Here is a 25,365-nt window from a genome sequence, read left to right on the forward strand (position 1 = left end):
GTGGGCAGCGTGGTGCAGGCAGGGAGCTGCTCTGCTGCTGCTCAGCCCTGGCAAAGGAACAACACCGGCTCCTTCCCCGAGAACAAGCGCGGGCAGAAACTCTGCCATGCGTGGCTGAGGCGCTGGAGAGAGAATTTCCTTGGCTGAGACAACGCTTGACCCAGTGACGGAGCCTTTCCCTGTCTTGTCACACGTCTGTAAAGACCACGAGTGCTGGAAAGCCTTTTCTTTTTCCCCTGAAGAAAGGAGCGATGTGCAACTCATTGGTGCAATCGCTTGTTATATTTTTCCTGGGGACGCTGGAGCCAGCAGCATTTTAACCCTGGGCTCGCAGTGAGCAGCCGCTCTTTGCCGATGGGGCCGCTGGATGCTGAGCCAGGGCCTGGGGCCACCCCCCGCTTCCCACCGGCAGCACGGCCCCCGCGTCTGGCTGCGATATTTGGATGGGGGCAATGCTGTGCCCGCAAAAAAAGACACCCCAAGCCCTGGAGGTTGTATTTCACCGCGGTCAGTCGGGGTGACGTGGGGTTTTGGGGCTGGGCAGGGGCTGGGCCCCGCCTCTGGGTGCCGGGTGCCCGTGGGTGAACCCTGGGTCCCGCCCGCAGTCCCAGGCGACGTGATGGCGCTGCCACTGCAGGGAAAGGGCAACTGGGAATCCAGGCGTAAGAGCCACAGGCCCCCCCAGATGCCTCCTCCCGGCGCTGCCACCCTTTTGCCCTCCTGTGCCGCATCCAGCCCCCCCTGCCCAAGGACCGGCACGGCGACGGCTCAGCATCAGGGACTGACTGAGGAACCAGTGCTGCCCGCGCCACGAAGGTCACCAGTGCCACCACCCCCCTTTCCCAAAACCCTGCTCGCTGCCCTTGAAAGCTTCCCCAAGGTGTCCCCCAGACAGCCCCCGGCACCCCTCGGGCTGCGCTCTGTCCCCCCTGGCAGGGGTTTCTCCTGGACAGGACAGGAGAAAGCTTCCCTGGCCCAAAGTCTTTCTATGTCATAGAAGGCTCCCAGAGGGGTACGCTCTCTGTACAGAATTAGCTGCAGAAATAGAACCTATTTCCAGGCTTTTCTGTAACAGCTTGTTCAGAGTTTGGGGGTTCTTCCCCTAATCTCGGTCTCTGGCCAGCAGCTCCCCGGGCAGAGGGAGTTTCCATCGCTCCCACCTGCGGCAATCGCCCTTTGGAGCAGCAAAGCCGTGTCCAGAGTCCCCGTCCCGCAACAACCCTTGCGTAAAAGAATTTAGAAACTTGTTTCTGTAGGTCACCGCTCAGTGCCTCAGAGGAAAAATTATGGCATTTTTATGGTGAAGTCCTCCAGCTTGTTGGCTGACCCCAAGTCTTGTGAGCTCCTGGAGCTTGGAAGAGCTTCACTAAATGGCAGCTGCTACGGCTGAAATTCAAAGCAATGTGCGAGCACAGGGAGGAGGAGGCGGAGGAGGAAGGGGAGGAGGATGAGGAGGACCATTTTGATTTGCCCATGCAGAAGCTGCAATAGGAAGACAGGGTGGCAATTCCAACTCTGGAATCTCTATTAACACGACTTCACTGGGGCCCACCGTACAAAAGCGGTGCAAAACTGGGTCCAAAGAAGTAACCATGGGATTTTAGTGGTTTTTTTTCTGCTTTGACTTTCTTTTATACTCTACTTTTTTATTTCTCTTAGCAGTCTTTTAATCCGTGGTTTGGTTGTCTTGCTCCTGTGTTCAGAGGAGGAACGCTCCTGTATAAAGGCACTCACAAAGGGTCACATCCCTCTGACCTCAAAGGTCCCGTGTGACTCTATTGGTGCCACAAAGCGGGGCTCCTCGCCTGGCTTGTCCCCCGTGGGGCACATGGGGGTTGGGGTGCTCCTCCAGCCCGGCCTCCCCCACGGACTGGGCGCAGGGCACCAGCGCCACCTCAGCCGAGCGGGGCTGGTGGTGCCCCACTTCAGAAAAGCCCTCCGAGATGTTGTGTACTTCCTCACGGGAACCACACGGCGCTGCGAGGGAGCCATATAACTCCTGCTGCTCTTTAAGGACGTGATGAAAACGCGCTCTCTCGGACATAGAGTTGATCCATTCAAAACTGAAGTCAAATGTGGGCTTAGGGGACAGGTTTTTTGAGGTGTTTTTTTTTTTTGAACAGTATGACTTGAGGTGCAGGTCTGCACCGAGCCAGTGCTCTCATCGTGTCTTCTAACTATCATTCTTCCTGGGGCTCGGCATTTTCAAATCAAAACTGGGTAAATAGTACAAATATATTTAACCTAAAATTAAGTCAATCTGTCAGCGAGACTAATTGTAACCTGCATTTCTGGTTGCTTCCTCTGACACACACACTTTGTCACGTCTCCCTGGGACTGACACGTTGCGGCCTGACTTTGTGTCTCTCCTGCAGATGTGTTGGCTTTGTTGTGCTGGAGAAGTAAATGGGGCTGTTGGCTGTAAGCGAAGGGCAATGGAAGTGCACGTGTCCCCGTGCACGTGTCCCCGTGCACGCACAGCAAAAATGCAGTCGCTCCACTTTCCCAGGGAGGCTGCAACCCTGTTATGTGATCCACTGGAAATGGCAGCATTTTAACAAAAGTTTTCATTCAAGAAAAATCTGGGTTTTGTTAGAAAATACTCAAAGTTGAGTGATCTCTAATAGTCATTTTATTATGGCTTAAAACATCAGTTAAAAGCCTCTTGTTCTGTTAAAAGGCTTTGCCCCGATATGAAAAAGTACTTCCATCCTTTGAACGAAAATATAATTATAGCTGAGAATACACTTTGTGTGCTTTTTTTTCTTTCTTTTTACTAACCAAAGAGCTGTAAGAGGAAGGAAGGGAAGAACATCAGTGTTCCCCATTCCGTTTTTGCTGGCCGTACCCCCACGGCCAGCAGGGTGGGCTGTGGGTTGCCGGGATGGCGGGTGCCCAGCGCCTGCCCTGGCAGCATCCTGGGGCCGTGGGTCCCCACCGCTGTCAGACCCTGCAAACGCACACGAGTGGGTCTCCTCGCCCCGGCGAGCAGTGGGGAGAGAAGGGGGCACATGGATAAAAATCCTCCTGCGGATTTCAGCAAAGCATCTGAAACCAAATGTTTGCGAGAGGCGTCCTAGGAAAGCTGATAAGCACGTGTGTGTGCAATGGAAAGTTTAATTCCTGGGCATCTCCTTGGCCACTAATTTCTTTTGGGCAGTTGTTGGCTCAAATTCTCCTCTTCCTCTGCTCCATGAACACTGGCCACGCCACGCTCCCCTCCCGACCTCGCTTCATGGAAACATGATTTCCTTGCATGCGGCTGCTTTCCTTGCTCTCGTCTCCTCTCAGCACTTCCCGCTTCAGCCCGGCCTTTCCCTCATACAGACATGTGGGTTCTTTTAGTTTCCCGAACCTTTCAGGTAGCGATAACCTCTGTCCCTGTCTTGCACCACGTCTGTCCTCCTGCCTCCATACATTTCCTCTCTTGGGTCTTATCCCAAAGCCCGTTGCCTGAACGCAGCAGGCGGTGGTTCATCCACGCCTCCAGGCTAAACCTGGGCCTGTGAGCTTTGTCCCAGCACCCAGAGCTCCCTGACCTGCAACGGGCTCACCTAGGTGAGAAAATTAAAATGTCACCCCTAAAATTAGGTGCCTGAGACCAAAGGGTTAGGTAGTCTCAGTTGACCCTTACCTCCATGTGCACCATCTTCTCTTTTCTGGCCTTGCACCTTCTACACCAAATGCTCTTCCTAAACCTGCCCGTCACTTATGGCTCCCTCTGCTCTCCCCTTCGGCAGTGATGGCTCAGGACAGCTTTTCTCTCCCTGCCTCTCCCCACCATCTCCAAACCTTCCCCATACGCTGCCACTCACACTTGGAAGCCCTTCCCTGCCGTGGTGCTTCCACCGCCTTCGTCCCCTCCTTCAGACCCCTCCACAGGACACTCCCTTGCGTGAAGCCCATCATCGTTAATCTACCAAAGCATAAAGTTAAAGCGAGATCAACTTTGTGCCTTTAGGATCAGCCCGTTAACTGGCCACAGACGTACAAAATTTTGCGATAACTTTAGAAATTATTAATTGTGTTGTGGGATCCCAGGGGCAAAGACATTGGGTTTTTTCCCCCTGGCTGGATCATACAGAAGGCAACAGGGCTTTGGCGTTGAAGAGATCTTGTTGATGAAGACCAGAAAGAAGTATCAGAGTGCTCCTGGTGCCGATTTTGACTGGTGTGATGCAGCATGACCTGCTCAGGGTCATCCATCCATGGCTGATCTTAAATGTCATTGCAGCATGAGGATGAATGCCGAAAATGCGCAGAAATGGGCTGCTGCTGGTTTGCTGGGTAAGAAAGGGAGAGCTGCTGCTTCAAAGATGTTGACCTCCGTGAGGTACAGCAGAAAAGAGGCAAGCCTTGAGAGGCGTTTTGGACCAGCTTTAAGGTGATACTCCTCAATAGAGAACAGAAAAACCCTGGAAAGGAAAGCCTGTTTATCTAAATCATGGCGAGGTGAGGGAGGGCTTTTGGGAAGGTGGGCTGTCAAGTGGAGCACTCCGGATACCAAAAAAATAGCTCAGGTTGGACTTTTAATTCTTATCTCCAAATGAAGCTATTAATTTCTACTTTCAGAATGTAGAATCTGGTTACGCTTTTTTACCTCTTCAAATCTCAGCCGGTTTTAAGAAGTTCTTCCATTAACACACAGAAAAAATTCAGAATCGGGGTTGTGTCTCACCCTGGGGCAGTGGGGTCCATTCCCACCAGGATGCTGTGTCTGGGCTGTACAGCCCAGGCCCCCAGATCCCCACACCCCCCACGGGAGCCCCAGGCAGGGGCCGGTGTCCCCGGGGAGGGCTCAGCCACGGCTCAGGCCAGCTGCAAAAGGCCGTGCTGGAGAAAGTGAGAACTTCCCCCAAACCCGTCTCTCCTGTGATTTCGTTCACAAGGCGACTGGCAAGAATTCATTGTTGATCTTTCTGCACGTGCCCCCCTCCCCGCCGCAGGTGATAATGGTGCATAAAGCAAATTTTTGCGTTGAAAAACACAGAAAAAAGCTACAAGGTCTTTTATCAAGCTTTTTTCCCAGCTCTTACCTCATTAGGATCAACCTGATAATGAATGAATTATACTGTTCTTATTGTGCACGCAATTATTCTTCCAACCCTATTACACATTTGTTGCTGTTGTTGTTGAGATTCCTCACCAGCTTTTCAGCGCTGTGGCCACCATTTGCCAAAATGATTTTTAAAATGTGTACTTGAAAGGTTCTGACCTTTTAAAAATCCTCCTCACCATTAGCATAAAACATCAAAAAATTTGTAAAACTGAATCAGGAACTACAGGCTGTTCTGCCATCCTCTTCCTCCTGCCAGCCCTGCCCTGCCCTCTCCCCCCAGTTTCTGTGTTGCACTCTCTGCTCTGGAAAACTGTGGATTCTCTGACCTGCACCCACCTCTTGCGATGAGCAAACCTCAAATTTCAGCCATCGGAGATGTGATTTTATACCCTGAACTTCTCAGGTGGGCTACCAAAGAAACGAGGACTCAGAATTTCACCCTTTGAAATCACTTTTGGAAAATCAGAGCTACGGCCAAACCTCTTCTCTGGGGACGCTGCAACTCAGCGGCTGGCAGCCAGCTCTGAAATCCCGGTATTTTTGGAAAAGGCCAATGGAAATAGGCAGATCGCATTTCCTGGGGGTTTCATCTGCTCGTCCGAGGCTTCTGAATGGATACGGAGGTTCCAGTCCCACAGGTGTGACCAGGCCGTTACCCACAGGGTTCCACTGGCAGAAAGCTCCAGCGGAGGTGCGGCACCTGGATCAGTAACTTCAGCCACTGAGCAGCAACGTGTCGTGAGCAAGACCTTGCAACAAAAGCGATAAGTGACAAATTTGAGGAGTTTTACAGTACTAATGCTTGTTATTGCTTCTCACAAAATGTTACCAAGCTTACAATAATCTTTACACTTTCAGCAAAAATGTGAACAGTATATTTGAATATATTAAAAAGAATTAAAAAAACATTTCACAAAAAACATTTGTTGCCATATGAAAGTCTTTCAGCAATAAATGCCCACACCAGTATTTAAACATTGTTAAAAGTATAATGATCTGTACTAATAAATTATGCAACAAGAGAGGTAAACAAAATAAAATTACAGTATAGCTCTCCATGTTCCTCCACCGAGCGTCCGCAGCTCTCGGAAGCTCCATTTTAGATGACTAATTAAGAAACTGATATTTTCAGAGCAACAAAAATAAAAGCTTTTATTTGTTCATTTGAATATAAAACAGGCGTTATCACAGATGTACAAAGCGTACTGGTGGTTTAACATACAAGAAGGTTGCTGTCCTTTGCACATAAAAATTTTTGTTTGAAACTGTGATTGGCTGAGTTTTACATGAATTTCTCTAACCAGTCACCACACTCTATGAAATAACGCTGCTAACATTCAACTGATAAAAGGGACAGTCTTCCCTTGGGTAAAGTGTCAAGCAGGATTAAATATATATAATAAACAAGCACCATGAGGAATCTGCTCCTGTTTGATTAGTTTTGTGTTTAAATGTTCATTGTGTACCCTCTTTTTTTGTGCATGTGCATCAAGTTGATTACATGGTTTTGTCTGACTCCAAAAGCACAAGGTCACAAGACAAACATTTTATACATTCTCATGAATGGTTTATCTACAGTACAGTTTCTAATACAGAACAATCCTTCTTTATTGCTCAGTCTGATGGTGCTTAAATGTTTCCTTCCTTTTGCTTGCACAACAAAACCAGAAACTCAGTTTATCGTTTCTCTGAACTCAGGATTTAACAACCACGGATGACAGGTTGCAGAAGAGAGCTGTTATTACCTGCGTTTCACAACTGCATTGCAGTTCTTTTATTCTCTACAAATGCAAAGTTGACTTCGTGAAGGTTAAAGTGATGCTTTGAACGCCAGCGAGATTTGTTTTGCAGTACTGAGATCAGCGATAGCAGGACTTCACAAGTTAGTTCACACACTGCAATTATGTTTGTAATCAATCAACGTCTTGTCTGAAACCTTACAACAACTTGCCATTAAGAACAGATTTTTATTCTTTTTAGGGAGCAGAAAATGAAGTCGACAAAATATAGGATTGGTCTGCAGAGCATGAATCGGGCTATTCACAGGACGGTGAAGGCGGAAAGGGTGGTCGGAAAGAAAACGCGTCTGACGTGGCAAGATGCTCTGGACTGTACATGCAGACTAAAACGTCCCTACCTTTTAAAAAGATTTTAAACACCCAGCATCGAGACTCCCTTATACGTGATATAAACATGGTTACATTTGCCCTGCAACAATCTTAGTCATGCATATCCGGTAATGAGAGCCAGCACATGAACGCCATTGGGGACAATAAGAAAAGCATTCTTGGACTGCGGCTGGTAGATCCCACTCGTGATCACCAACGGGTCGATTCAGTTACGGCCACGTGAAGGAAGGGGAAGGTTTTAAAAACAGGGGCCCGGGGCGCAGGGAAGACAACAGAACTGGGGAATCAAACCTCTCTTTTATCCAAAGGTAGTAAAATGAAGGCAGCTGTGATGCATGTTTTCCTACTCTTCTCCCGCGACGGCCTCAGACGGGAGACCGCGGGACGACTCCGTTCTTTACACAGGCAGATCAGTTCCTCCGATGTTTTAATGCGTTTAGGGACTAGTTAGCAGATGCACGATTCGTGCCAAACCGGCTGTAGTGACTGTACGCTCCTCTCTGTTAAGGAATAAATTAAAGACCATCGAAACAATCGTTTCCTGTAAATGTAAACTGGATGCATTGGCCACCGAGCTACGTGTCCTAGCTGAGAGGCAAATTGATAACTCTGTGCAAATAACCCCAAAACTTTTCCTTATAGCAATAAAAACACCAACTAAAACAACGAAAAAAAAATTGTGCAACAAAGTTCTGCAGCTAGACAACAGTGCTATTCCTCAACCTGCCTTTTCTAAGTCTAACAAGTGTATGCACATGCCAGCACGAATAGTTATTGTTGCCTCCATGGCAAAGAAAAGAAAATTATTGTAGTGCATTTTTAGTCTTAAATTCATTCACCGCCTTAAAGGCAGCAATAATTCCACTTGCTGGTATCTAGAGGATTCTTTTCGACAGGGATACTTAGCAATCCAGGATTGCTTTTTTTTTCCAAAAATTTGTGAGTAACATTTGATTATCTACAGTGGGAGACACCATGCAAGTGACAAGTACTGCATTTTAAACTTTAAAATCTTTTGTCATTAGTGAATTTATATTTCATATATATATATTTGATGTGATACTATCCACTCAAGATAATACAACACTTTGTTTTTATATTAGCAAACATTTCAAGAGTTTAATATTCTTGAATGTTTTTTTCTCTTTTATACTTCTAAAGAGATCAAAATAAATTAAACGTTTTGTACATAATTACAGAAGAAGTAGTTAACTTATTTTATCTTTTTAGTTTAGTACAAAGATATTTGCAAGTTCATTGCCGAAATACCTTATTTATAAATTTCTTCCATTCTAACGCTAACAGCAAAGGCTCTTCGGCCTTTGGGCTTTCAGCATCTCCGACAGAAAGCTGCAAGGTTTCTAATTGAAAGGTGCTACTTTGGGTATTCTCCTCGTACCACTACACAGTTTCCTAAGATGTGGGATCTAAAATGGCTTAAGTTAGTAACAGATCTGTATTCATCAGCTTTTTATGACATATTCAAACAAACGAAGAAAACAATTATTTGTGTTAGTATGCAAATCTTTTTAAAAGAATCCATTTGGAGGGCAGAATAAAAAAAAAAATCTACTTCAGCTTACTTAATGTAAAATACAAAGCCACATTTACTCAAAAAGCAGTATTGTCCAATAAGCGGGAAAAAAAAAAAAGTTTAAAATGGGCTTTTCCAACACACTGAAGGGCCTTACCCCATAGTCCTTCTTTTCTAAAATTTAGTGGTAAAAGAAAACATTTCACATTTTATTTCCTGCCAATCGTGACTGCTTTGAAAAGTCGTAATAGAAACAGTTCCATTCTGATGAGTGTCAGCATCTTATCTGCACACTTTTTTAGTGGACACCAAAAAATTTTATACATCTATGGTAAAGTCCATGGAAGCTTTAAGGTACAAGACTACATGTTGTAGGCCACATAGATGGGATCTAGCTGGTCTGCCAAAAATCCATCTCGTAGGTGCATACGTTGTTTCTCTCCACGGGAGTTGATAGGAATTACACCAATGTCCACAACCACCACCACCCCTACAATCAGATAGTGTTCCTCCAGGACCACGTTGGTGACCAAAGGAACCAGGTCCAAAGCTTCTTGCTCCGATCCATCCAGCTCAACTACAACAACCAATAAATTTGTCCAGGTAAACACCGCACTGGAAGGAAAGAAAAAATAATATTAGTGCTGGGGTTTTTCTCCCCATTTCATTTTTTACCCTTTTCATTTAACCTTGGTTACTCTTTTTGTTTCAACTCCTAGGGCTTCTTCTGTTTGCTCATCACAAAGCCCAAGTAGCAAGAGAGACCATGCCTGGAGGCAGGGCAGAAGAGCAGCCCCCCTAGCTCTCACTTTTACATTGCTGCAATACGAAGCACTGGGATAAACTTTACAGAAACGCGAGTCTAATCCTTGCCCATCATGTAAGGAGGTAGTGAGACAAGTGGGGTTGTCTCTGAAGCCAGAGGACTGTCACAGCACTGCTGTGTTCATGAAGGCATGCATGAGCGATGTGTGGGTGGACGGGGCTTTTTGAAGAGCAGCCCAGAAGAGCAAATGAGGTTAAAAGAGGAGGCACCAAAAGGAACAGCAGGAACGTAGTCTAAGCGGAAAGATCTTTGGGATAAACTCTGCCTAGTGAAGGGCTGCGAAGCCCTGGGCGGGTTTACATGGCGTAATAGCGCAGGCTGCACAGGGGTCCCCGGGTGGCCGGGGAGGGGCCTTCCTCGCTTGCCCAGTGCTGGGCTGACATGGCTACGTGCCTTCTGGACTGGTCTGGCTGCTGTCCAGGCAGGTCAGAGCTCAGCACAAAAGGGCTGCGATTCTTCTGGACCAATTGGTTGATGCAGAAATAGGCAGTGTCTCCATCTGTTTTCTTTCAGCTGTGTTTTATTTCTGTTGGGTTTAAGGGGACAGGAGGTTTTACATTCCCTATTAACGGGTGAGATGGTCACGGGAACACCATTATCACCAGTATCTCTCCTTTACTGAAACAATTTTGTAAGATCCCAACATTTTGGTTAATCCCTTGAGCCAAAGCAAGTAAATTTTGGCTTCTGCTACTGGGCATCTTTTCTGGCTAAGGACAATGCATTTATCCTTCCGAACATGGAGGCTGGGAGGGCATGGAAGTCCGGTGTGTGCTTCCCTCCATCCTCCTCCCCACGTCTCAGATGTTTCCAAAGCCTCTGAAGTCCCACAAGAGGTCAACGGGACTGAGACTCCACAAAGAGCACTCTCATTCTTCCTTGCAGGTGTTTAAGACGCAGATGATGGTTATTTCTTCCTCTAACTTATTCCATAGTGTAAATAATAATATTCTACACATGTAACTGATACATCAAGCCCTGTACTTTACCCTCCTTTACCTTATAAAATCAGGGGATAATTTCCCAGAACTGTTTCGAGCATAACCATCTGAAAGTTAGAATGTATTATGTATATTAGCCAACTTCGAAAAGAGCTACTTACCCCAAGGTCAACGCGTGATTGAGACAGAAGTGCACTGTTTTAGTCTACTAAGACAATTCTGAAAATCCCTGTACTTTGGAAACATAGCTTACTTTGCCCAAAAGTTAGCTATGAAAATGTGCTCTATGTTGACGCTTAACGGAATGGATTTTAGGAGAAAAGTACTTACTGGTAAAAAAAATTTCATTTTCAGATCCTGCCAAAGTACTATTTGATTGAATTCTTATGTGCTTATTGATCTGGAAAACTAATGGACAGCCACAGCAAGGCTGTGCAGGCTCCCTTTGACTTACTGCTCCTGTGAAATGAATTTTAATTTGTAATTATGTTTTCACAGACATTCTAGTAAGTTTTGATTGATGCTGAATATTAACAAAGTCAAGTATCAGTCCGCACAGGTGACCATCTCCAGAGAGGTCCTAGAATTTTTATGGATTGCTGTACAAATATCTGAATTAGTATTATATATATTTTAACAAAAAAGCCTGGGGAGGTTTTATTAAACTATAAGTTAGCACTTAAACTAACTGTTAGCTTGTTACTTGGAAAAGCAATTTATGGCAAGATTTAGGAGCAGGTCCCTAAAACATGGCTTAGGATAAGTTAGCTTGTCTGAGTTCAGAGGACTGATTCCCAAAACCTTCACGAAGCTTCTGTTAAGTCCTAGAGCCATTAACACTCCGAAGAGGGTTTCCATTTAATTTAAAAACTCATTTCATTGTCATGATTCTAACTCACTGGTGATCACTTTAAGTAAAATAAAATATTGCCCTTTATGCTCTCACCAGTTGAGGTGAAGATCAATTGGCCAGCATATATAACTTATGAATACTTTCTAGCCCTCATGAATTAAAAAAACCCACCCCCAAAACCTAAAGACTAGGGACCCAGGAAGGCTGCACTTTCTCAAGAAATTACGGAGTCACACCCAGTGGATGCAACACAGCCGATGCGCTGAGCTGGGAATGGCCCCTCCTGCTGCTTCCAACCCACCAAACGCTTCAGGAAAAGCAAGGAAGTTGTTAGAACACCTCCAGAGAAAGAGGCCCGTAATGGTTTTCTTCTCCAAGTATCTTGTGGAGCTTTACCTCTTTATCATTATGCAGAGCGAGAAAACCACTTCTTAGCAAATTCCAGGAAGCTACGTTCTGTTCCTCTTTCAAGGGTTTGAAGTTTAAATGAGTCAACAATGTGCTTTAATTAAAATACATACACGTACATTATTTCTCAGCATATTTTTCAGTATTAAAAACACTTTCAAAAATGCCTGCTGTAGTTATACATCACAATAAAACCAGACTGCGCCACTCTTTTGTGTGTTACGTATTGAGACACAGGGGGTCCAGGGTCAGAGGTTGTTGATTTTGTGATAAAATTTATTAAGAGACAAGAATAATGTTAAATGACCTTTTAGATCTGATTCTCAATGACAGAAGTTGCAGGATCACACGTTAGTCAACAAGTGACCACTTTCCTCAATAGCGTTAAATGTTACAAAATGAGCGTGTGTTTCTTGGAAGCTGAGGCTATTTTTACAATCTACCGAGTGGACGTACCCAGCACCTTTCATTTGCCATAGGTATCGATGCAGTTAAATCCTTAATGGGTCATTGTCACTGACACAACAGTGGCCTCCAACAAGAATAGAGGCTCATGCCCCCATCCAAAGAAAAGCATATGCAAAGTATATCTAAAAGATTTAACTGGCCGTTATTTCGTCAAGGGGTGTTTCACACAAACAAGAGGAGGACCTCTAGGAGAAGCTGAAAGAGAAGTCAGCAAAGTCAAGGACAGTCAGGACTAGGACTATGAATGAAAACTCATGATGGTGGCTTGAGGGGACTTTTAGGCAGAGCACTGGTTTAGGAAGAGGTTGGGAACTGTGAGCAAACCAGACGCTGTCATTCTGAACTACTGTGTGTCTGTTTTCTACAGGGACCGCATCAGAGAAACACCTAACTCAGCAGCAATTTCTCTTTGAGGAAAAAACAAACCTGAAGACTTTCAATTTTGGCCCTTGAGCAAAGGGCAGTCATAGTACAGCATTATTTTTCTGAAATCTCATTCACGTGCCTTGTACATTATCACCCAACTACCGGGAAGTGTTAAGGCACCAAGAATTATTTCATGTACTTCTACCTTCTTGCAGAAATTCAGTGGCCTTTTTCTTCGGTCCTCCCAGCATACCCCAACCCTTTTTTAGCTGCCACTATCCCACTCAGCATTCTCATGACAATGAAAATTCATGTGGTCTTGAAAAAAGGAACATAATTTAAGCATTTTTGGCCACTGAAACCCATGATGACCATTTCTGCAGTGTGATATGGGTACTTCATTCACTGCCCATAAGCTCACACTTTGAGGACATACAAATCTCTGACAAACAAACAGGTACTGCTGAACACATCGATATATGAGTCTGTGGTCATCTTGTAATAGAGCTGTCCCTAAATAGGAGAACTTTCCATCCGCTGCCGATACTGATCTGACACATTTCAAGGAGAATTTCACAGCATCCTTAAAGTGTTCACACTGGTCTATATGAGGACACAGAATCCTCCACCCTGTGTAATGGCCAGCTGGCACAAGCCCACACCAGTTATGATGATGCTCTAGGGAGGAGCCAATAAGGCAAAACCTCAGTTACGAGTCAGCCAAGCAATTAACTGCCTTAATTTTAACAGATACTTAAGAAAAAAGCAAGGTGGTTTGACTAAAGGAACCAGTCCGGTGGCTGTGCTTCATTATTAAGTTTACTGCTCCAGGCCACACCTCTGTGGCCAGGATTGAAAAGAAAAATGGAGAGTCACGTCTTATACTCGCTAAATTGCTCTGGCTGTTGTGACAAGTTCGTTTCGGTTCAAAGGAGAAGAGCTGAGCTGAGGTTATATCAAAACAAAACAACTACCTGCCTCAAGTCTTCTGATGCAAGAATAATGAAAAGCAATTTGTTTTCATGTCGGCCTCGAGAAATTATTACCTGCTGTGTGCATTTGATGATGTGATATTGATTAAGACAACATCATTATTAACTCATTGATTTACTGCTTCAATTTCCATTGTGACCTTGATTTGATCACTGCTTGATTTATTAATAACCAATTCAAAAGTAACAGTGTCTTCACTAATAAAGATTATTAGTGTGTTCATTTATTTGAAACGTTTGCTTGCTTACTCCTTCTAAGAACAGCACTCCTAAAGCTTGAACTCATACCGGTTTGCTCTTCCTGGTTAGAACATACATCTCAAAACTCCAAGAAACAACTACTGACTTGCCTGAGAGCTGCTTGGCTCTCTCAAATTAAAAGTTTAATCCTCATTTGTACATAAAACCACACAAAAAAGAAACATATTGAATGATCTTAGGAGAAAATTGTCCTTCCTGATTAAATCCGTTTGTGAAAAGTTGTGTCCTACAGACATATTTTACAGCTGGGTTATAAATCCTGTGACCATCCCGACAGGCCATTTCCTGGATCAATTGCAACATCCAAGAAAAAGCCCCAGACATTATAGATATTTCAGCTTTACATAAGGGCCCTGGTGTTACACAATCCTTACCATTCTGTGATGCTCTTGTGTGCTCTAATTACAGAGGTTTCAATATCGATCGGATGGTATCTCATCCCTCGTAACTCCATGGCTTCATCTAATGCACCCACAACATAAAGTGCATCATGGCGTTCTGGTTGTAACGAAAAAAATATTAATGATTCTATTCTCCAGCACATTAAATTAAAGAAAATGTTCACATTAATAAATAAGTAAAACAAGTATAACATTTGTTAAGTTATCCCTGAATTTCTGAAACCCCAAGGTGATTTCCGAACTAATGAGAATTTTCCATTACTGAAGTGCAACGCAGAGCAGAAAGCAGAAGAAAGGAAGGCAGAAACACTATTCCCATTTGAAGAAGAGAAAGGTGGAAGCCTTTATCCAAAGACATTGAGACAAATTCCTGTTTTTCTTCCAGGTGGATGCAGAACAGACTCATTCTTTTTTAAGACAATAGGCTCCTTGTTTCTCTCTCTTTCTTTTGAAATAGAAAAGATGGATTTGACCCTAACGCAATGGATGATGTTCTGCCAGTGGCTTTGAGACGTTCATTACTGATGCTTAAGGTGTATTACAAAGGTGTTTATCAATAAACTAGAAATATGTGCTGTATGCCAGATAGCAAACTGCTCATTCAGACAAATGGCAAGCTCTGGAGCGTAATGCTCTTATAGTACAAATTTTTCCCAACTACAGAAATAAATGAGGCTGAAATGACACTTTTTAAAAGATATTAGGCTGATAATAAATGACTGCATGTTATTGATAAAGAAATAACATTTGCTAATAGACTTATAAGCAGATAACTGGCTCTTTTTACATTAATTTACATAGTTGCATGGTGGTAACGTAATAGCAATATAACCTCTACCAGTAATAAAGGGCAGAGAACTTTCTGCACTGGGAGCTAAATGGGGGAGGAGAACTGAGACGTAGCAACTCTTTGCCAGGAGAAGATTTAAGCCATTTGGACGCTTAGGTTGCAATATTCTCAGAGAATCCTGAATTTTCTCAAGGCTGGGCTATCGTTACGAAATGAAAAAAGCCTGTGCAACAGAAAGTAAATCTCTTCAGGAGGATGCTAACATAAGGAGATGGGCAGCAGTCGTAATCCACAGTGATTACTAAAATGCTTTCAGATTTGATGAATTCACTCTTTGGCTCAATAGCGGCTCTTGTAATTGCACTGACACGGGGGCCCTGGGATGGCTCCTGGGGGTGCTCGTGGCACTGCTAGAATCCATACTTTGCCAACAGCCTCGACGGCCACCTCAGGCAGCCGCCACTCGTGGCACTGTGCTCTGCAGAAATCACAGGGAAGCAACGTTTTCCCACGCAGAGACTTGGTGCACCCGGCAGTCTTGTTTGCTCACGTGTGGACATGAAATAAGAAACGTCATAAAAACAAGTAACAAAATCCTGCACCTTCCCGACAGAAACCCAAACACCCCGTAGCTTCTCCAGCAGGCTACTGCTTGTCTTACATTTCAGTAACCATCCCCGCAGCCTTAACGATGGGGAGATTTGAGAAATGGACAGCTTCTGTAAATAAGTTTATAACAGAAGAATTATCAAAGATGGTTGTCACAGGAGGGACAGGGCTCAGACTCACAACTGGGCTTTTTCTATCTGCATGAATGCATTCCTGCGGATACGAGTGCCAGAGCAAATGATGGCATTTTAACCTGTATTTCTTATTTTTCAAGCAGAAGCACTTGGCACATTAACAGTGCCAAAAAGTCACCAGTGGAGGGGATTTATAGCATCTGAGGCACAGCAAAGGAACAGGGAAATCTTGCCCTTTGTTTTATTTCCTGATTATTTTAACTGAGGCTTTTTTGGAGTTCTACAGGTTTCACAGACTGAACACATCAGGTACTGCAGGCCAAGAGACACCGTTTCAGTCTCCAAATAATGCAAATTCTGTGCATAGACCTATATGACGAGAAACCTCTTACCTCCATTTGCATCTGTGAGTTCTGTTCTTCTCAGGAACCCCAGATAGCCAGTTCGAGCCCAAATAGTCTGTGTGTCTCCAAAGCTGAGTCTTGAATTAAAATGATCCGATTGCAAAGATTCGTCTCCATAGATGGTAAAATACCCACTGGCGTTGTGAGTGCTGTGAACCCATATCTAAGTTAAAAGCAATTATACTGGTATTAATTAAAGTAGTTTTCCAGAATGAAGCGTTATTGAAAATTCTTCATGCAAATATTTTTAGTCATAGCTCGATAATACCATAATGCCTTTCAACACTGTTTCTGAACCCTCAACTGACCCCGTTTTAGGCACAGAGACCCCAATCTAACCTCGCTGCAGCTGGAGTGCGGATCTGAGCCGTGCCTTGGGGACCGGGATGCTGGACTGAAGTCCGCGGGGACATGCATCCTGCAGCCCTCCGGCCCCAGGTTAGCCAAAGACCTGCACAGCCTCCTGGAACGGCTCAGCTCGCTCGGAGGTCTGCTTGGTTATGGCAATTTTCAGAAGAGCCTACAGACCACAGTACTCTTTCTATAGTCCTCCCCTCCCGGTTCAGTGTTTTTACTCCAGCAGGGCATCCTCCATGACCACCAGAATGATTATTTTAAAGGGTGAAGCCAGGGACCTTCACCTATGGAGAAGGACTTCATGGCAATGAAATCTTACAGATGAATCTCACAAATCAGATTGTAGTTTTAATTATGCCTAAACAAACTCTTCATTTTGTTAATTAGAACTTTAATTGCTCCTTGAAAATAACATTTGTTTTTCTCTCTAGAAACATAAAATAAATTAGAAAAACATATAGCCTTGCTCAACTTAGCTAATGAGAGTACTTCAGTGCGTTGGAGCACAATGATTATAAAAAGAATAGCACTAGAAAAACCATCTAGCTGAAATTAGACTAATCAATAAACTTGTTTTTTCATGTATTTTTCCATCAGAAATAGCGAAGCACAAAGTAGAAAATAGGATTAGAAAAAGTAGATTTTTTTTCAGTTTTTTGACAAAGGAGCTATTATTAGTATTTATCAAGTATGTTCCTAACAATTTTAATAATGATACAAATACCATGCTACACACTGTATACTATAAAGCTCTGTAGAATTCACAATGTTCTTAACTGGGCACTTGATAAGACATATTATAGGAAACCATTGGCACACACGATGACAGCTTTATCTCCGCACCTTAGTTCAGAGCGTACAAAGGTTAAGTTTTCATGACTCACCTCACCAAGGTGAGAATCTCCTAAGGGCCCCTTTGTTTCTGGATTAGCAATAATGATACGTACTCCTGGGAGGATCTATGGAAAGAAAACATGAGGCAGTAAGAAAGCAGATACCAGCTTATGCAATCATATGCTGACTCTTCATCCCAAAAAACCTTCATTAGAAACTAGAAGAAACCCTTAAAAAGTTAAAATAGACTTGTAACATAAAAAAAAATCAAATAGTCCACAGATGTAATAAATTCTGAGATATCTGGGAAATGCTACAAAGCCTCTTCGCTTTGTGAAAGCTGTTCCATCATTAAAAACTCCTCAGAAATCAAATGTTCAGCTACAATACAAAAATCCTGCCAAATGGCCCAGAGTACATATTAGAATAGAAAAAATAACCAAGACAAAATGCTAGCCACATGAAACTCTGGTGTGAAACAAAAAGAAAGCCAGAGGCATGACGCGTTCTCCCCAGAATGAGGGCCTGCCAATGACTTCATGTAACGGACATTCAACGACTACAGAAGTGGGCAGATGTTACACCCTCAAACAGAAAAGGGAGCATCCTCTGACCATGAGTGTTTGCAGAAGTATGGTTAGAAAGCTTCAGAGGAGCATCTGCAGTGTGAAGGGCGGTCAGTGAGCAGGGAGAGTCTCGGTGGCTCAGTGCACCAGTGACGGCACCTCTCCTTTCTCCCAGAGGCAGACCACACTTAGCAGTACATCTCAGTCACCGGGGCACGGCCAGACACCGCAGTCAGGGACAGAGCTGAGGCAGCACCCCTGTCGCTGTGTGCTGGTCCTGTGTCCTCACCCTGTCCCCACAGCGGTGCCACCCACCAGGCACCGTCCCTCTGCAGGCAATCAGTAGCCCATGAGTACAGCATTGGTAACCTCAGGCCAGTTCTCAGTGGAGGTGGGTCTACATTGATAAAACTGTAGATAAAACATTCTAGCGGCACATTTGTTGGCTGTTTCAAGAGTGAGATGCAGAGGACAAAATACCTTCCTTTTGCATAAAAGAAGGAAATGCTTTTTGCATAGAAGAGGGAGGTGCAGCTTCTGAGAGGGCAGTAATGCATCAGTTACCGCCATCGTGCTGTAACCTCAACCGTAAAGAAACGTCTTCAGTCTGCACATCTGATAAAACCTTCCTCAACACTATATTAATGTAAAAATGAACAGAAATGGAAATTTACTGAAAATATTTACCATAAAAAGTATGTTTAAATCTTCTTTCAGTACTTACTTTTCCTGACTCCATGAGTGGCAAACTATGTGGAGATCCTCTTTCAACTAAACGAACTCTGTAAAATACATATAAAAATAATACGCACAATACATGGTTGAGTTTATTTGTGTTTCATTAACATTTATTTCTAAAAGGAATTGCTAATGGTCGCAGAGATTAATGTTATTTTTGGAACAGATGAAGTTTATATCCTGTAGAAGATAATCAGGCCCAATATTTAATCTTAGTCAAGACTTATGGCTGGGAAAATAATGAAAAAAAGATGTGCGTGAATGTTTTCTTAAATATTAAATTCTTCAGATGTAGATGGTGCCTTTTATTTGTTTTTGATAGACTTTCGTAAATGGAATTCCATGCACAAATTTATTCACAACAAGAGGGATCTAAAATATTGATTTCCCACAAGAACATCATAAATGTCAGGGCACAGACACAAAAGCACGTGAGCTGAGTGAGCAACCACATTCCACGAGTAGCTAACAGTTAAAATCAAAGTCATATCGAAATAGCTCATAACCCGGCCACAGCTTGAAATCTGCATTTGCAATCTTTTAATTATTTTCAATGGACAGTGGTTGATAAACATTTTAGTAACAACAAAAGAAATCATTTAATGAAAAATGTTATTGCTGCTGAGGTCAGACCCTTTCTCTGAGTGTGGCTTTCTGGTCCTCTCTCTTCCTTTCTTAGATAACTTATTTTCCCACTATAGGAACAGAAATGGCAGCTCATCTTCAGTGGTATGATGGTCTGGAAGGAAATTCCTCATTTAACCTTAGAAAAGTACTCAGCGGGTTAGAATGAAAGAGACTTTAAAGTCCTAAAATAGCCGATGATCTCAGCCAGTAGATGGTGAAGAAAACTGTTAACATCTAGGCATTCTTGTATCCTAAGTGAGATAACTTAAAAGCTCTAACAACCCATGAAAACCTTAAACTTCCCACTCCTGAACATTTTCCATAATCCACTGAATCAATCTAAATCTGGACTTCTGCCAAAAGAGCTGTTCTTACCCCTTTCCTCCCCTCAGATCTGTGATAAAAAAGAAAAAAACACACAACACAAGATGCCCAAAACCCAACCCTGTAAAAAGTAAAGATGTAACATCAGAAGAGAGGAAGACGTAGCTAGGAGTAGATGGGTGGAGAACTGGATCTGGTTAAACTGATCATAAAACTGCAGTCTGTTATGAGCACTCACGATAGATCTTTTTCGGCCTGTTTTGAGGTCTTTTTATAGACAGAGTACTGCAGTGCTCAGTTTGGGAAAGGAGGGATGAGGCACAGAGAGACCTCAGCTAGAGGTCCCTCTGGAAAAGAACAAAGCTTTGCAAGTTCAGCCCCTAAACGTAAAGGAGATGGAAAAAGATCGTCCTTTTTTTTTTTTTTCTTACTATTTCTTTGCTCCAAACATCTTCTATAAAAGCTGGGACTGTCGAGGTCAAGGCAGGAATAGTGATTAGGGTTTTATCTGCAGTTCTGGGAAGCCTCTCAACCTTGATGGACGGGGCAGGGCTAAGCCCTGAGGCATTGCACATCAGTGCGAACAGTCCCTTGCACTAACAGCAAGAGACACAACCCAAACACGCAGCAATTTCAGACTGATTTTCCAAGTCATTTTGAGAGGAAAAGGATGTAAAGCGCCCGACAAAGGGCATTGCCTGGAGCAGGCACAGCTGGGAAGCTGCAGCCTGACCTGCTCTCCTGCAAGGTGTGTAACAGGAACCGCCTTCCAAAGTTTGCCTGACTGCCACGAAACTCCCAGACAGAGCCTGTTGCTCTAATTACCACTCCTGTGTGTTACCTCTAATATTGTATTGTCCTTGGTTTACACCGCACTGCTCTCTTAAACCTCTGTGGTGTTACAGGCGTATACACATTTACTACATCATTTTCTGTTGAGCTTCCCACCACCTGAAGAGCAGTGGGGCCACCACTGTCTCACAGCAAAGGCAGGGAAGCTACAACATCCATCTGTTCAACCCGGGACACAGATACAGGGCAGCAGAAACCCAGGCCACAGGAGCTTCACTGTAAGGTGTCCATGCAAGGCTAAATTTACGCTGCTCTATGAAGGGTATGTCTACATAAGCCACAGTCATGTTGCTGTTCAAATGGCAAGCTAAATCATGGGCATTTAGGACTATGTAGCAAAGGCTTTAAAAATAACTCCATGCATATTGAAAAAAATCAAATAACGCAAAAACCACTTGTTAACAATGCCTCTATTTCTGCCTTTTTATCTATATCTTTGCTCTGTAAAATCTCTATCAGCGCAGAAACAGAAAATGTCTTTAAATGAGTTTTTCTACACAAATGATGATCTCCAACCTTTAGATAGGCATTTGCAGACAAGCAGCTGTTCTTAGAAGAACTAGCCATCGTCTCAACCACCTGGTATCTCATTTAACAGCGTCAGCTAATTTATTATTTACCAACATTTGTCAAATAGGTTTAGCCTCAAAAAAAAGACAATGGAAAAGACCTCAGCCATATGCAGTGCTAAGAAAGATGGCGTAACAAAGGTCAGGAAATACTTTATTTGAATTTCAGATTGGTTTAAAAAGAATCTGATTTGGATAACAGTAGCAATAAACCTCTGGGGCAGGAAAAGAGTATGTCAGATCTGTCCGGCTGCCCAGAGATTCTGTTGGCCTTTGCTCCTTTCCCACTATTAAGACATGCCTCAATGAAGTGTTGCTGAACTCCAGGCCTAGCAGAAATCACATATAATAAAGCCATACATTCAATAGTCAATGAAGTGACTACTGGAAATGAATCAACATTCATAAATCTGACCATCTTTTTCCTCCTTGCTTTCAGCATCTGTGCTTCCCACCTTGTTCTTATTATCACTAGCCGATTCTTCCAGTTCCCCTCTCCACCTATTTCCTTTAACCTCGCCTCATTTTTTAGCACATGACAATCCAGAAGGCGTAATTTCTCAGTTTCCAATTCTGTTAAACCTCTCCTACTCCGTGCTTTCCGCCTCGCTTCCCTACAGAGTTATCATGGCAGCGCACTAAACATAGAAACGGCATTTCCTGGAGGCTTTCTGCAAGGGCCTTGTTAATGCTCAAAAACTTGGACTCCCTTTTAAAAAGTTTATGCTAAGCTCACAATCCATTTGGGAACATGCTGTTAAACCTCTAACAACTCTGAGATAATAAAAGATATTTTGCCACAAAGAGATTTTAAAAAAAATAGAAGTAAAACATTAGATTCTGACGTTACCGACTCCTATGTGCACACTTAAAATTAAGTGCGTAATAGTCTTATTAACTCTACTGGGACTAGTGCTGTGAATAAATTATGGACATTAGGCAATAATTTTTAAAATGAGTTTTACTGTGCCTCAGCATAAAATAATTCAATTGTTCCCACTCTTCCCCAAGAGATTTCCCTTTTTCCACTGACAAACACAGACAGCAGACGTGACTGAAAACTTCTTGCTTTCCCTCTCGAGTGAGCAGCATCACTATGAAGGCTGGTCTGTCAGGCAAGGCGAAAAGGCAGAGCACAGGGCCCCTCAGACCCTTGAAAAACAACGCCTCGGAATTACCCAGGTGATGCTGGCAAAGAAACCCACAGCTCCTTACAGCCTTCTTAGGACAATGTTGGTAAACCTTCTCCAAATTCACAATAATCGTAAGGTTCTCCCAGACGGCAGTGGTCTAGAAAGGGCAAGTCCTGTTTCTCTGCGGTGCTCCTGCCATTCTTTGCTGGGAGTGAAAACGATCTCGTACAAAGCGAGCACAGAGCCTTCCCGCTGCTTTCTGCTGCCTGCGAGCTGTGCCGGGAAGGGCAGAGGAGAACATGGCAATAAAGCCAGCCTGGGCAAAGAGCCTGCAAATCAAGTGGATGGGAGAAAAATGCTGCCCTTGGGCGTGAAAGCTCCTTTTGCACCTTCTGGTGGTTTGCAGCCAAAGCTGAGAGGGAAAACATAAAGGAGTGACCCAATGCAGGGCAGACACAGAGTTTCTCTCCCACCAAAATGTCTCACTGGAGGGGAGAGGCAGAAGATGTTTAAGAATCATTGCACCGTTACAAAGCTATAAACAATGTTGATATGCAACGAATCTGTAGTATTTACATAGTACAGTATAAGACAGTATAATTTTTAGCATTTTCTTCACTCATTCCTAAGAATTAGTCTTTTTTCTTAAAAAAATCTCTAATTAGAGCTGCAGAGTTGAGAAAGCTGCCTACGTTTCAAAGTTTGGCTACTGGGATTTAATAGGGAATGCAGCTACAACACCAGTATGTGCTAAACTTCTTTTCCTTGTTACAATTTAATACATTGGACAGATTTCACCTCCTTTAAATCAAACACTTACTACAGAAAAGTAGGAGTGAAATCTGACTTCAGAATGAAGGCTGGCAAGCTATGACTAACTGGCACTGTAATCACTGTGCAGCAACGGGGATACTGAAATACAGCGACAATGCCTTTCTGCCCAGCTATCTTACATGAAACTGCAAATTTTATTTATGCTCCTTTTTAGATCTGGTCCATTTGGTGATGAAAACTCTCCAAAATACATTCCACAGCTTGCTAGTATTTCGCACTAATCAGAGAGTTTGTCAGCAGAGCTATTAACTATTGCTTTGGGAATCCGCAGGGGCTGGAGCGTGTAGAGTGGTACTAACCAACGGTACGATGCCAAAACTGGGCAAACCTTCAAAGCCGGCTGTGCTGCTGCTCTGAGAAAGGCTTTGGATTCCGTGATTCTAATAGAGATGGAAAGAAGCTATTAGGTCATCCAAGTCTCGCTCCCTGCCAAAAAAAGCCTGTTCCCTGCAGTGCACTTTCGAGTGCTTTGTCTACTCCTGTTATAGTATTTCAAATGATAGGGCGGCTTCTACTTCCCTTCAGAGTTTATTTCTCAGCTGAATGTACTTCATAGTCAGGAACCTTTTTACTGCGATGCTTGGCAAGAACTGTTCTTAGCTTCCTCTTGTTATTTCTAACTAGCTCTCCACCTCCAATTTGAAAGAGATTTTCCCACTGTCCCTTCTCTTTTTAAATGTAACTCAGCTAAAGAGCTTGCCTTTTACCCTAACACTTGGCCAAAACCCACATCTTGAACTTTTTTCTTCCCTTTATAGCCATTCCCACAAGCTGAACCATGGTAACTGCTCTCCTCCTCCTCCTCCTCCTCGCCAGCGCGCCAGCATCTGCTGCTGTGTGCCAGGCTGGGGCACTGAAGCACTGCGGCTTCCATCATCTCAAGCTCTTATTTCCCTGTTTACCCTACCCACCCTTAATTATTATTCTTCCTCCTATCTTGAGCGGTCTGTTCTCACACCATGCCATTTTGCAGTCATGCCAGCTTGGAAGTCCCGCTTTTTGGTTTCTCAAATCTTTTCAGTGTGCTATTTTGCACACTAATTTATTTCAGTAGCTGTTTAGGATGCTGCCACTCCCGAGAACGTTCAGCAAAAAAACATAAAGGAAACTAGATAAGATGTGACGCAAGCATAAGCTAACATGTATTGAAAATACACTATATGTATAGAAAATACCAATGTATGCCTCCATAGCCTTTCTGTGGCATAAAGAAACAGCTGATGGTCTCTTTCATTTCATTCCAGCCCTATTTCTTAAGATTTCCTGTTGATTGTCATCTTACATTAGAAGTTGAACTTGTGGGACAGAAGTGGGTTTTTTCCTATCCTGCAAGAAATTGATGTTTTGAAAATTTTTGTGGAACAAAAAAGTGAAGTATGGAAGGAAGCTGTAAACAGAATACGAAAAAAACCCAACTGTTGCGGGTCAGAAAAAGAGGTTATTTATGTTTAGTGTTTCAGTTTTTTTGCTTTGTTTTGAAATGCAGGTTAATTGCCTCTCCAGACTGAAAATGCTTTAACCACTATCATGAGCAAAAATTCAGAAGTTAAAGTAGGGTGTTTTGACCACTTTGAGAATTCTGAGAATTCTATCTTCTTCCTTAAGCTGAAAAATACCTGTAAAACCTGTCGCTTCTGATATCAACACAATGGTCTTTTCTGCTGAAAAAAGACAACCACCTTGTTCATTAGAAATTTTAACCAAAGTCTAACTGTAAAGCCAGAGAGCACATACGCTTTCGTGTAGCTATATCCACAGCACAGTGGTTTCCCAGTCTGACTCAAATGGCCAGGAATTATTGCCGTGAACTACTGCCATCATCAACACCTTTCAGATCGCTATCGCTGCCTGACGTTGAGATGGTGCCTGGGTAAGACTGACGGTGGGAAAGGGCTGACACAGCCTGGTCTCATTTCCTATAGTTAGGGGGAAGATGGGCACTGTAGGTAACAGGGGGATCCTGAACTGGGGTCAGGGCTCTTTCACGCTCAAGACTTTCAGTGCATCTTCTCTTTACTCATTTATTCAACTATTTCTACATAAACTATTCCGGAATTTACAAGTCAATGAGCTCATTCTACCAGAAATGGAAATAACGGATCAAAGCACAGAAGCTCGGCCTTCCAAAATGACATACCCAGTTCAAATAGTCAGATCAGAAAATTAGGAAAATAGCATAGCTGAACACTTAGGCTGAAGGGAAAATCTAGATAATGAAGAAGAGTTTCCCTGCATCATCCTGGTTTCCTCAGAGCAGTTTTCCTCCCATCACATGACAAATTCAGATAATGGATAAATACGACTGAGACTGAAAAAGGAAGTTTTGGATTGAGGCAAACTTTAGCCAAGAAAATTA

General features: G+C 43.5%; 1 protein-coding gene across 6 annotated transcripts in view; it reads right to left on the reverse strand.

Moving 5' to 3' along the window:
- Positions 1–5,969: 5,969 nt before the first annotated feature.
- DIP2C (disco interacting protein 2 homolog C) overlaps positions 5,970–25,365 on the reverse strand; it is a 325,831-nt gene continuing 306,435 nt past the window's right edge. For 5 of the 6 annotated variants that reach the window (XM_063324435.1, XM_063324438.1, XM_063324436.1 and 2 more), the window contains 5 exons: positions 18,657–18,714; positions 17,417–17,491; positions 16,164–16,338; positions 14,212–14,335; positions 5,970–9,337 (listed from right to left, as the gene is read on the reverse strand). In XM_063324435.1, the coding sequence (XP_063180505.1) occupies positions 9,085–9,337; positions 14,212–14,335; positions 16,164–16,338; positions 17,417–17,491; positions 18,657–18,714 (685 nt within the window). In that variant the 3' untranslated portion in view covers positions 5,970–9,084. The remainder of the gene's footprint in view (positions 9,338–14,211; positions 14,336–16,163; positions 16,339–17,416; positions 17,492–18,656; positions 18,715–25,365) is intronic. The other variant, XM_063324439.1, reaches the window with a different exon arrangement.

The sequence above is a fragment of the Chroicocephalus ridibundus genome, chromosome 2 (genome assembly GCF_963924245.1).
Source record: "Chroicocephalus ridibundus chromosome 2, bChrRid1.1, whole genome shotgun sequence".
Taxonomy (NCBI): domain Eukaryota; kingdom Metazoa; phylum Chordata; class Aves; order Charadriiformes; family Laridae; genus Chroicocephalus; species Chroicocephalus ridibundus.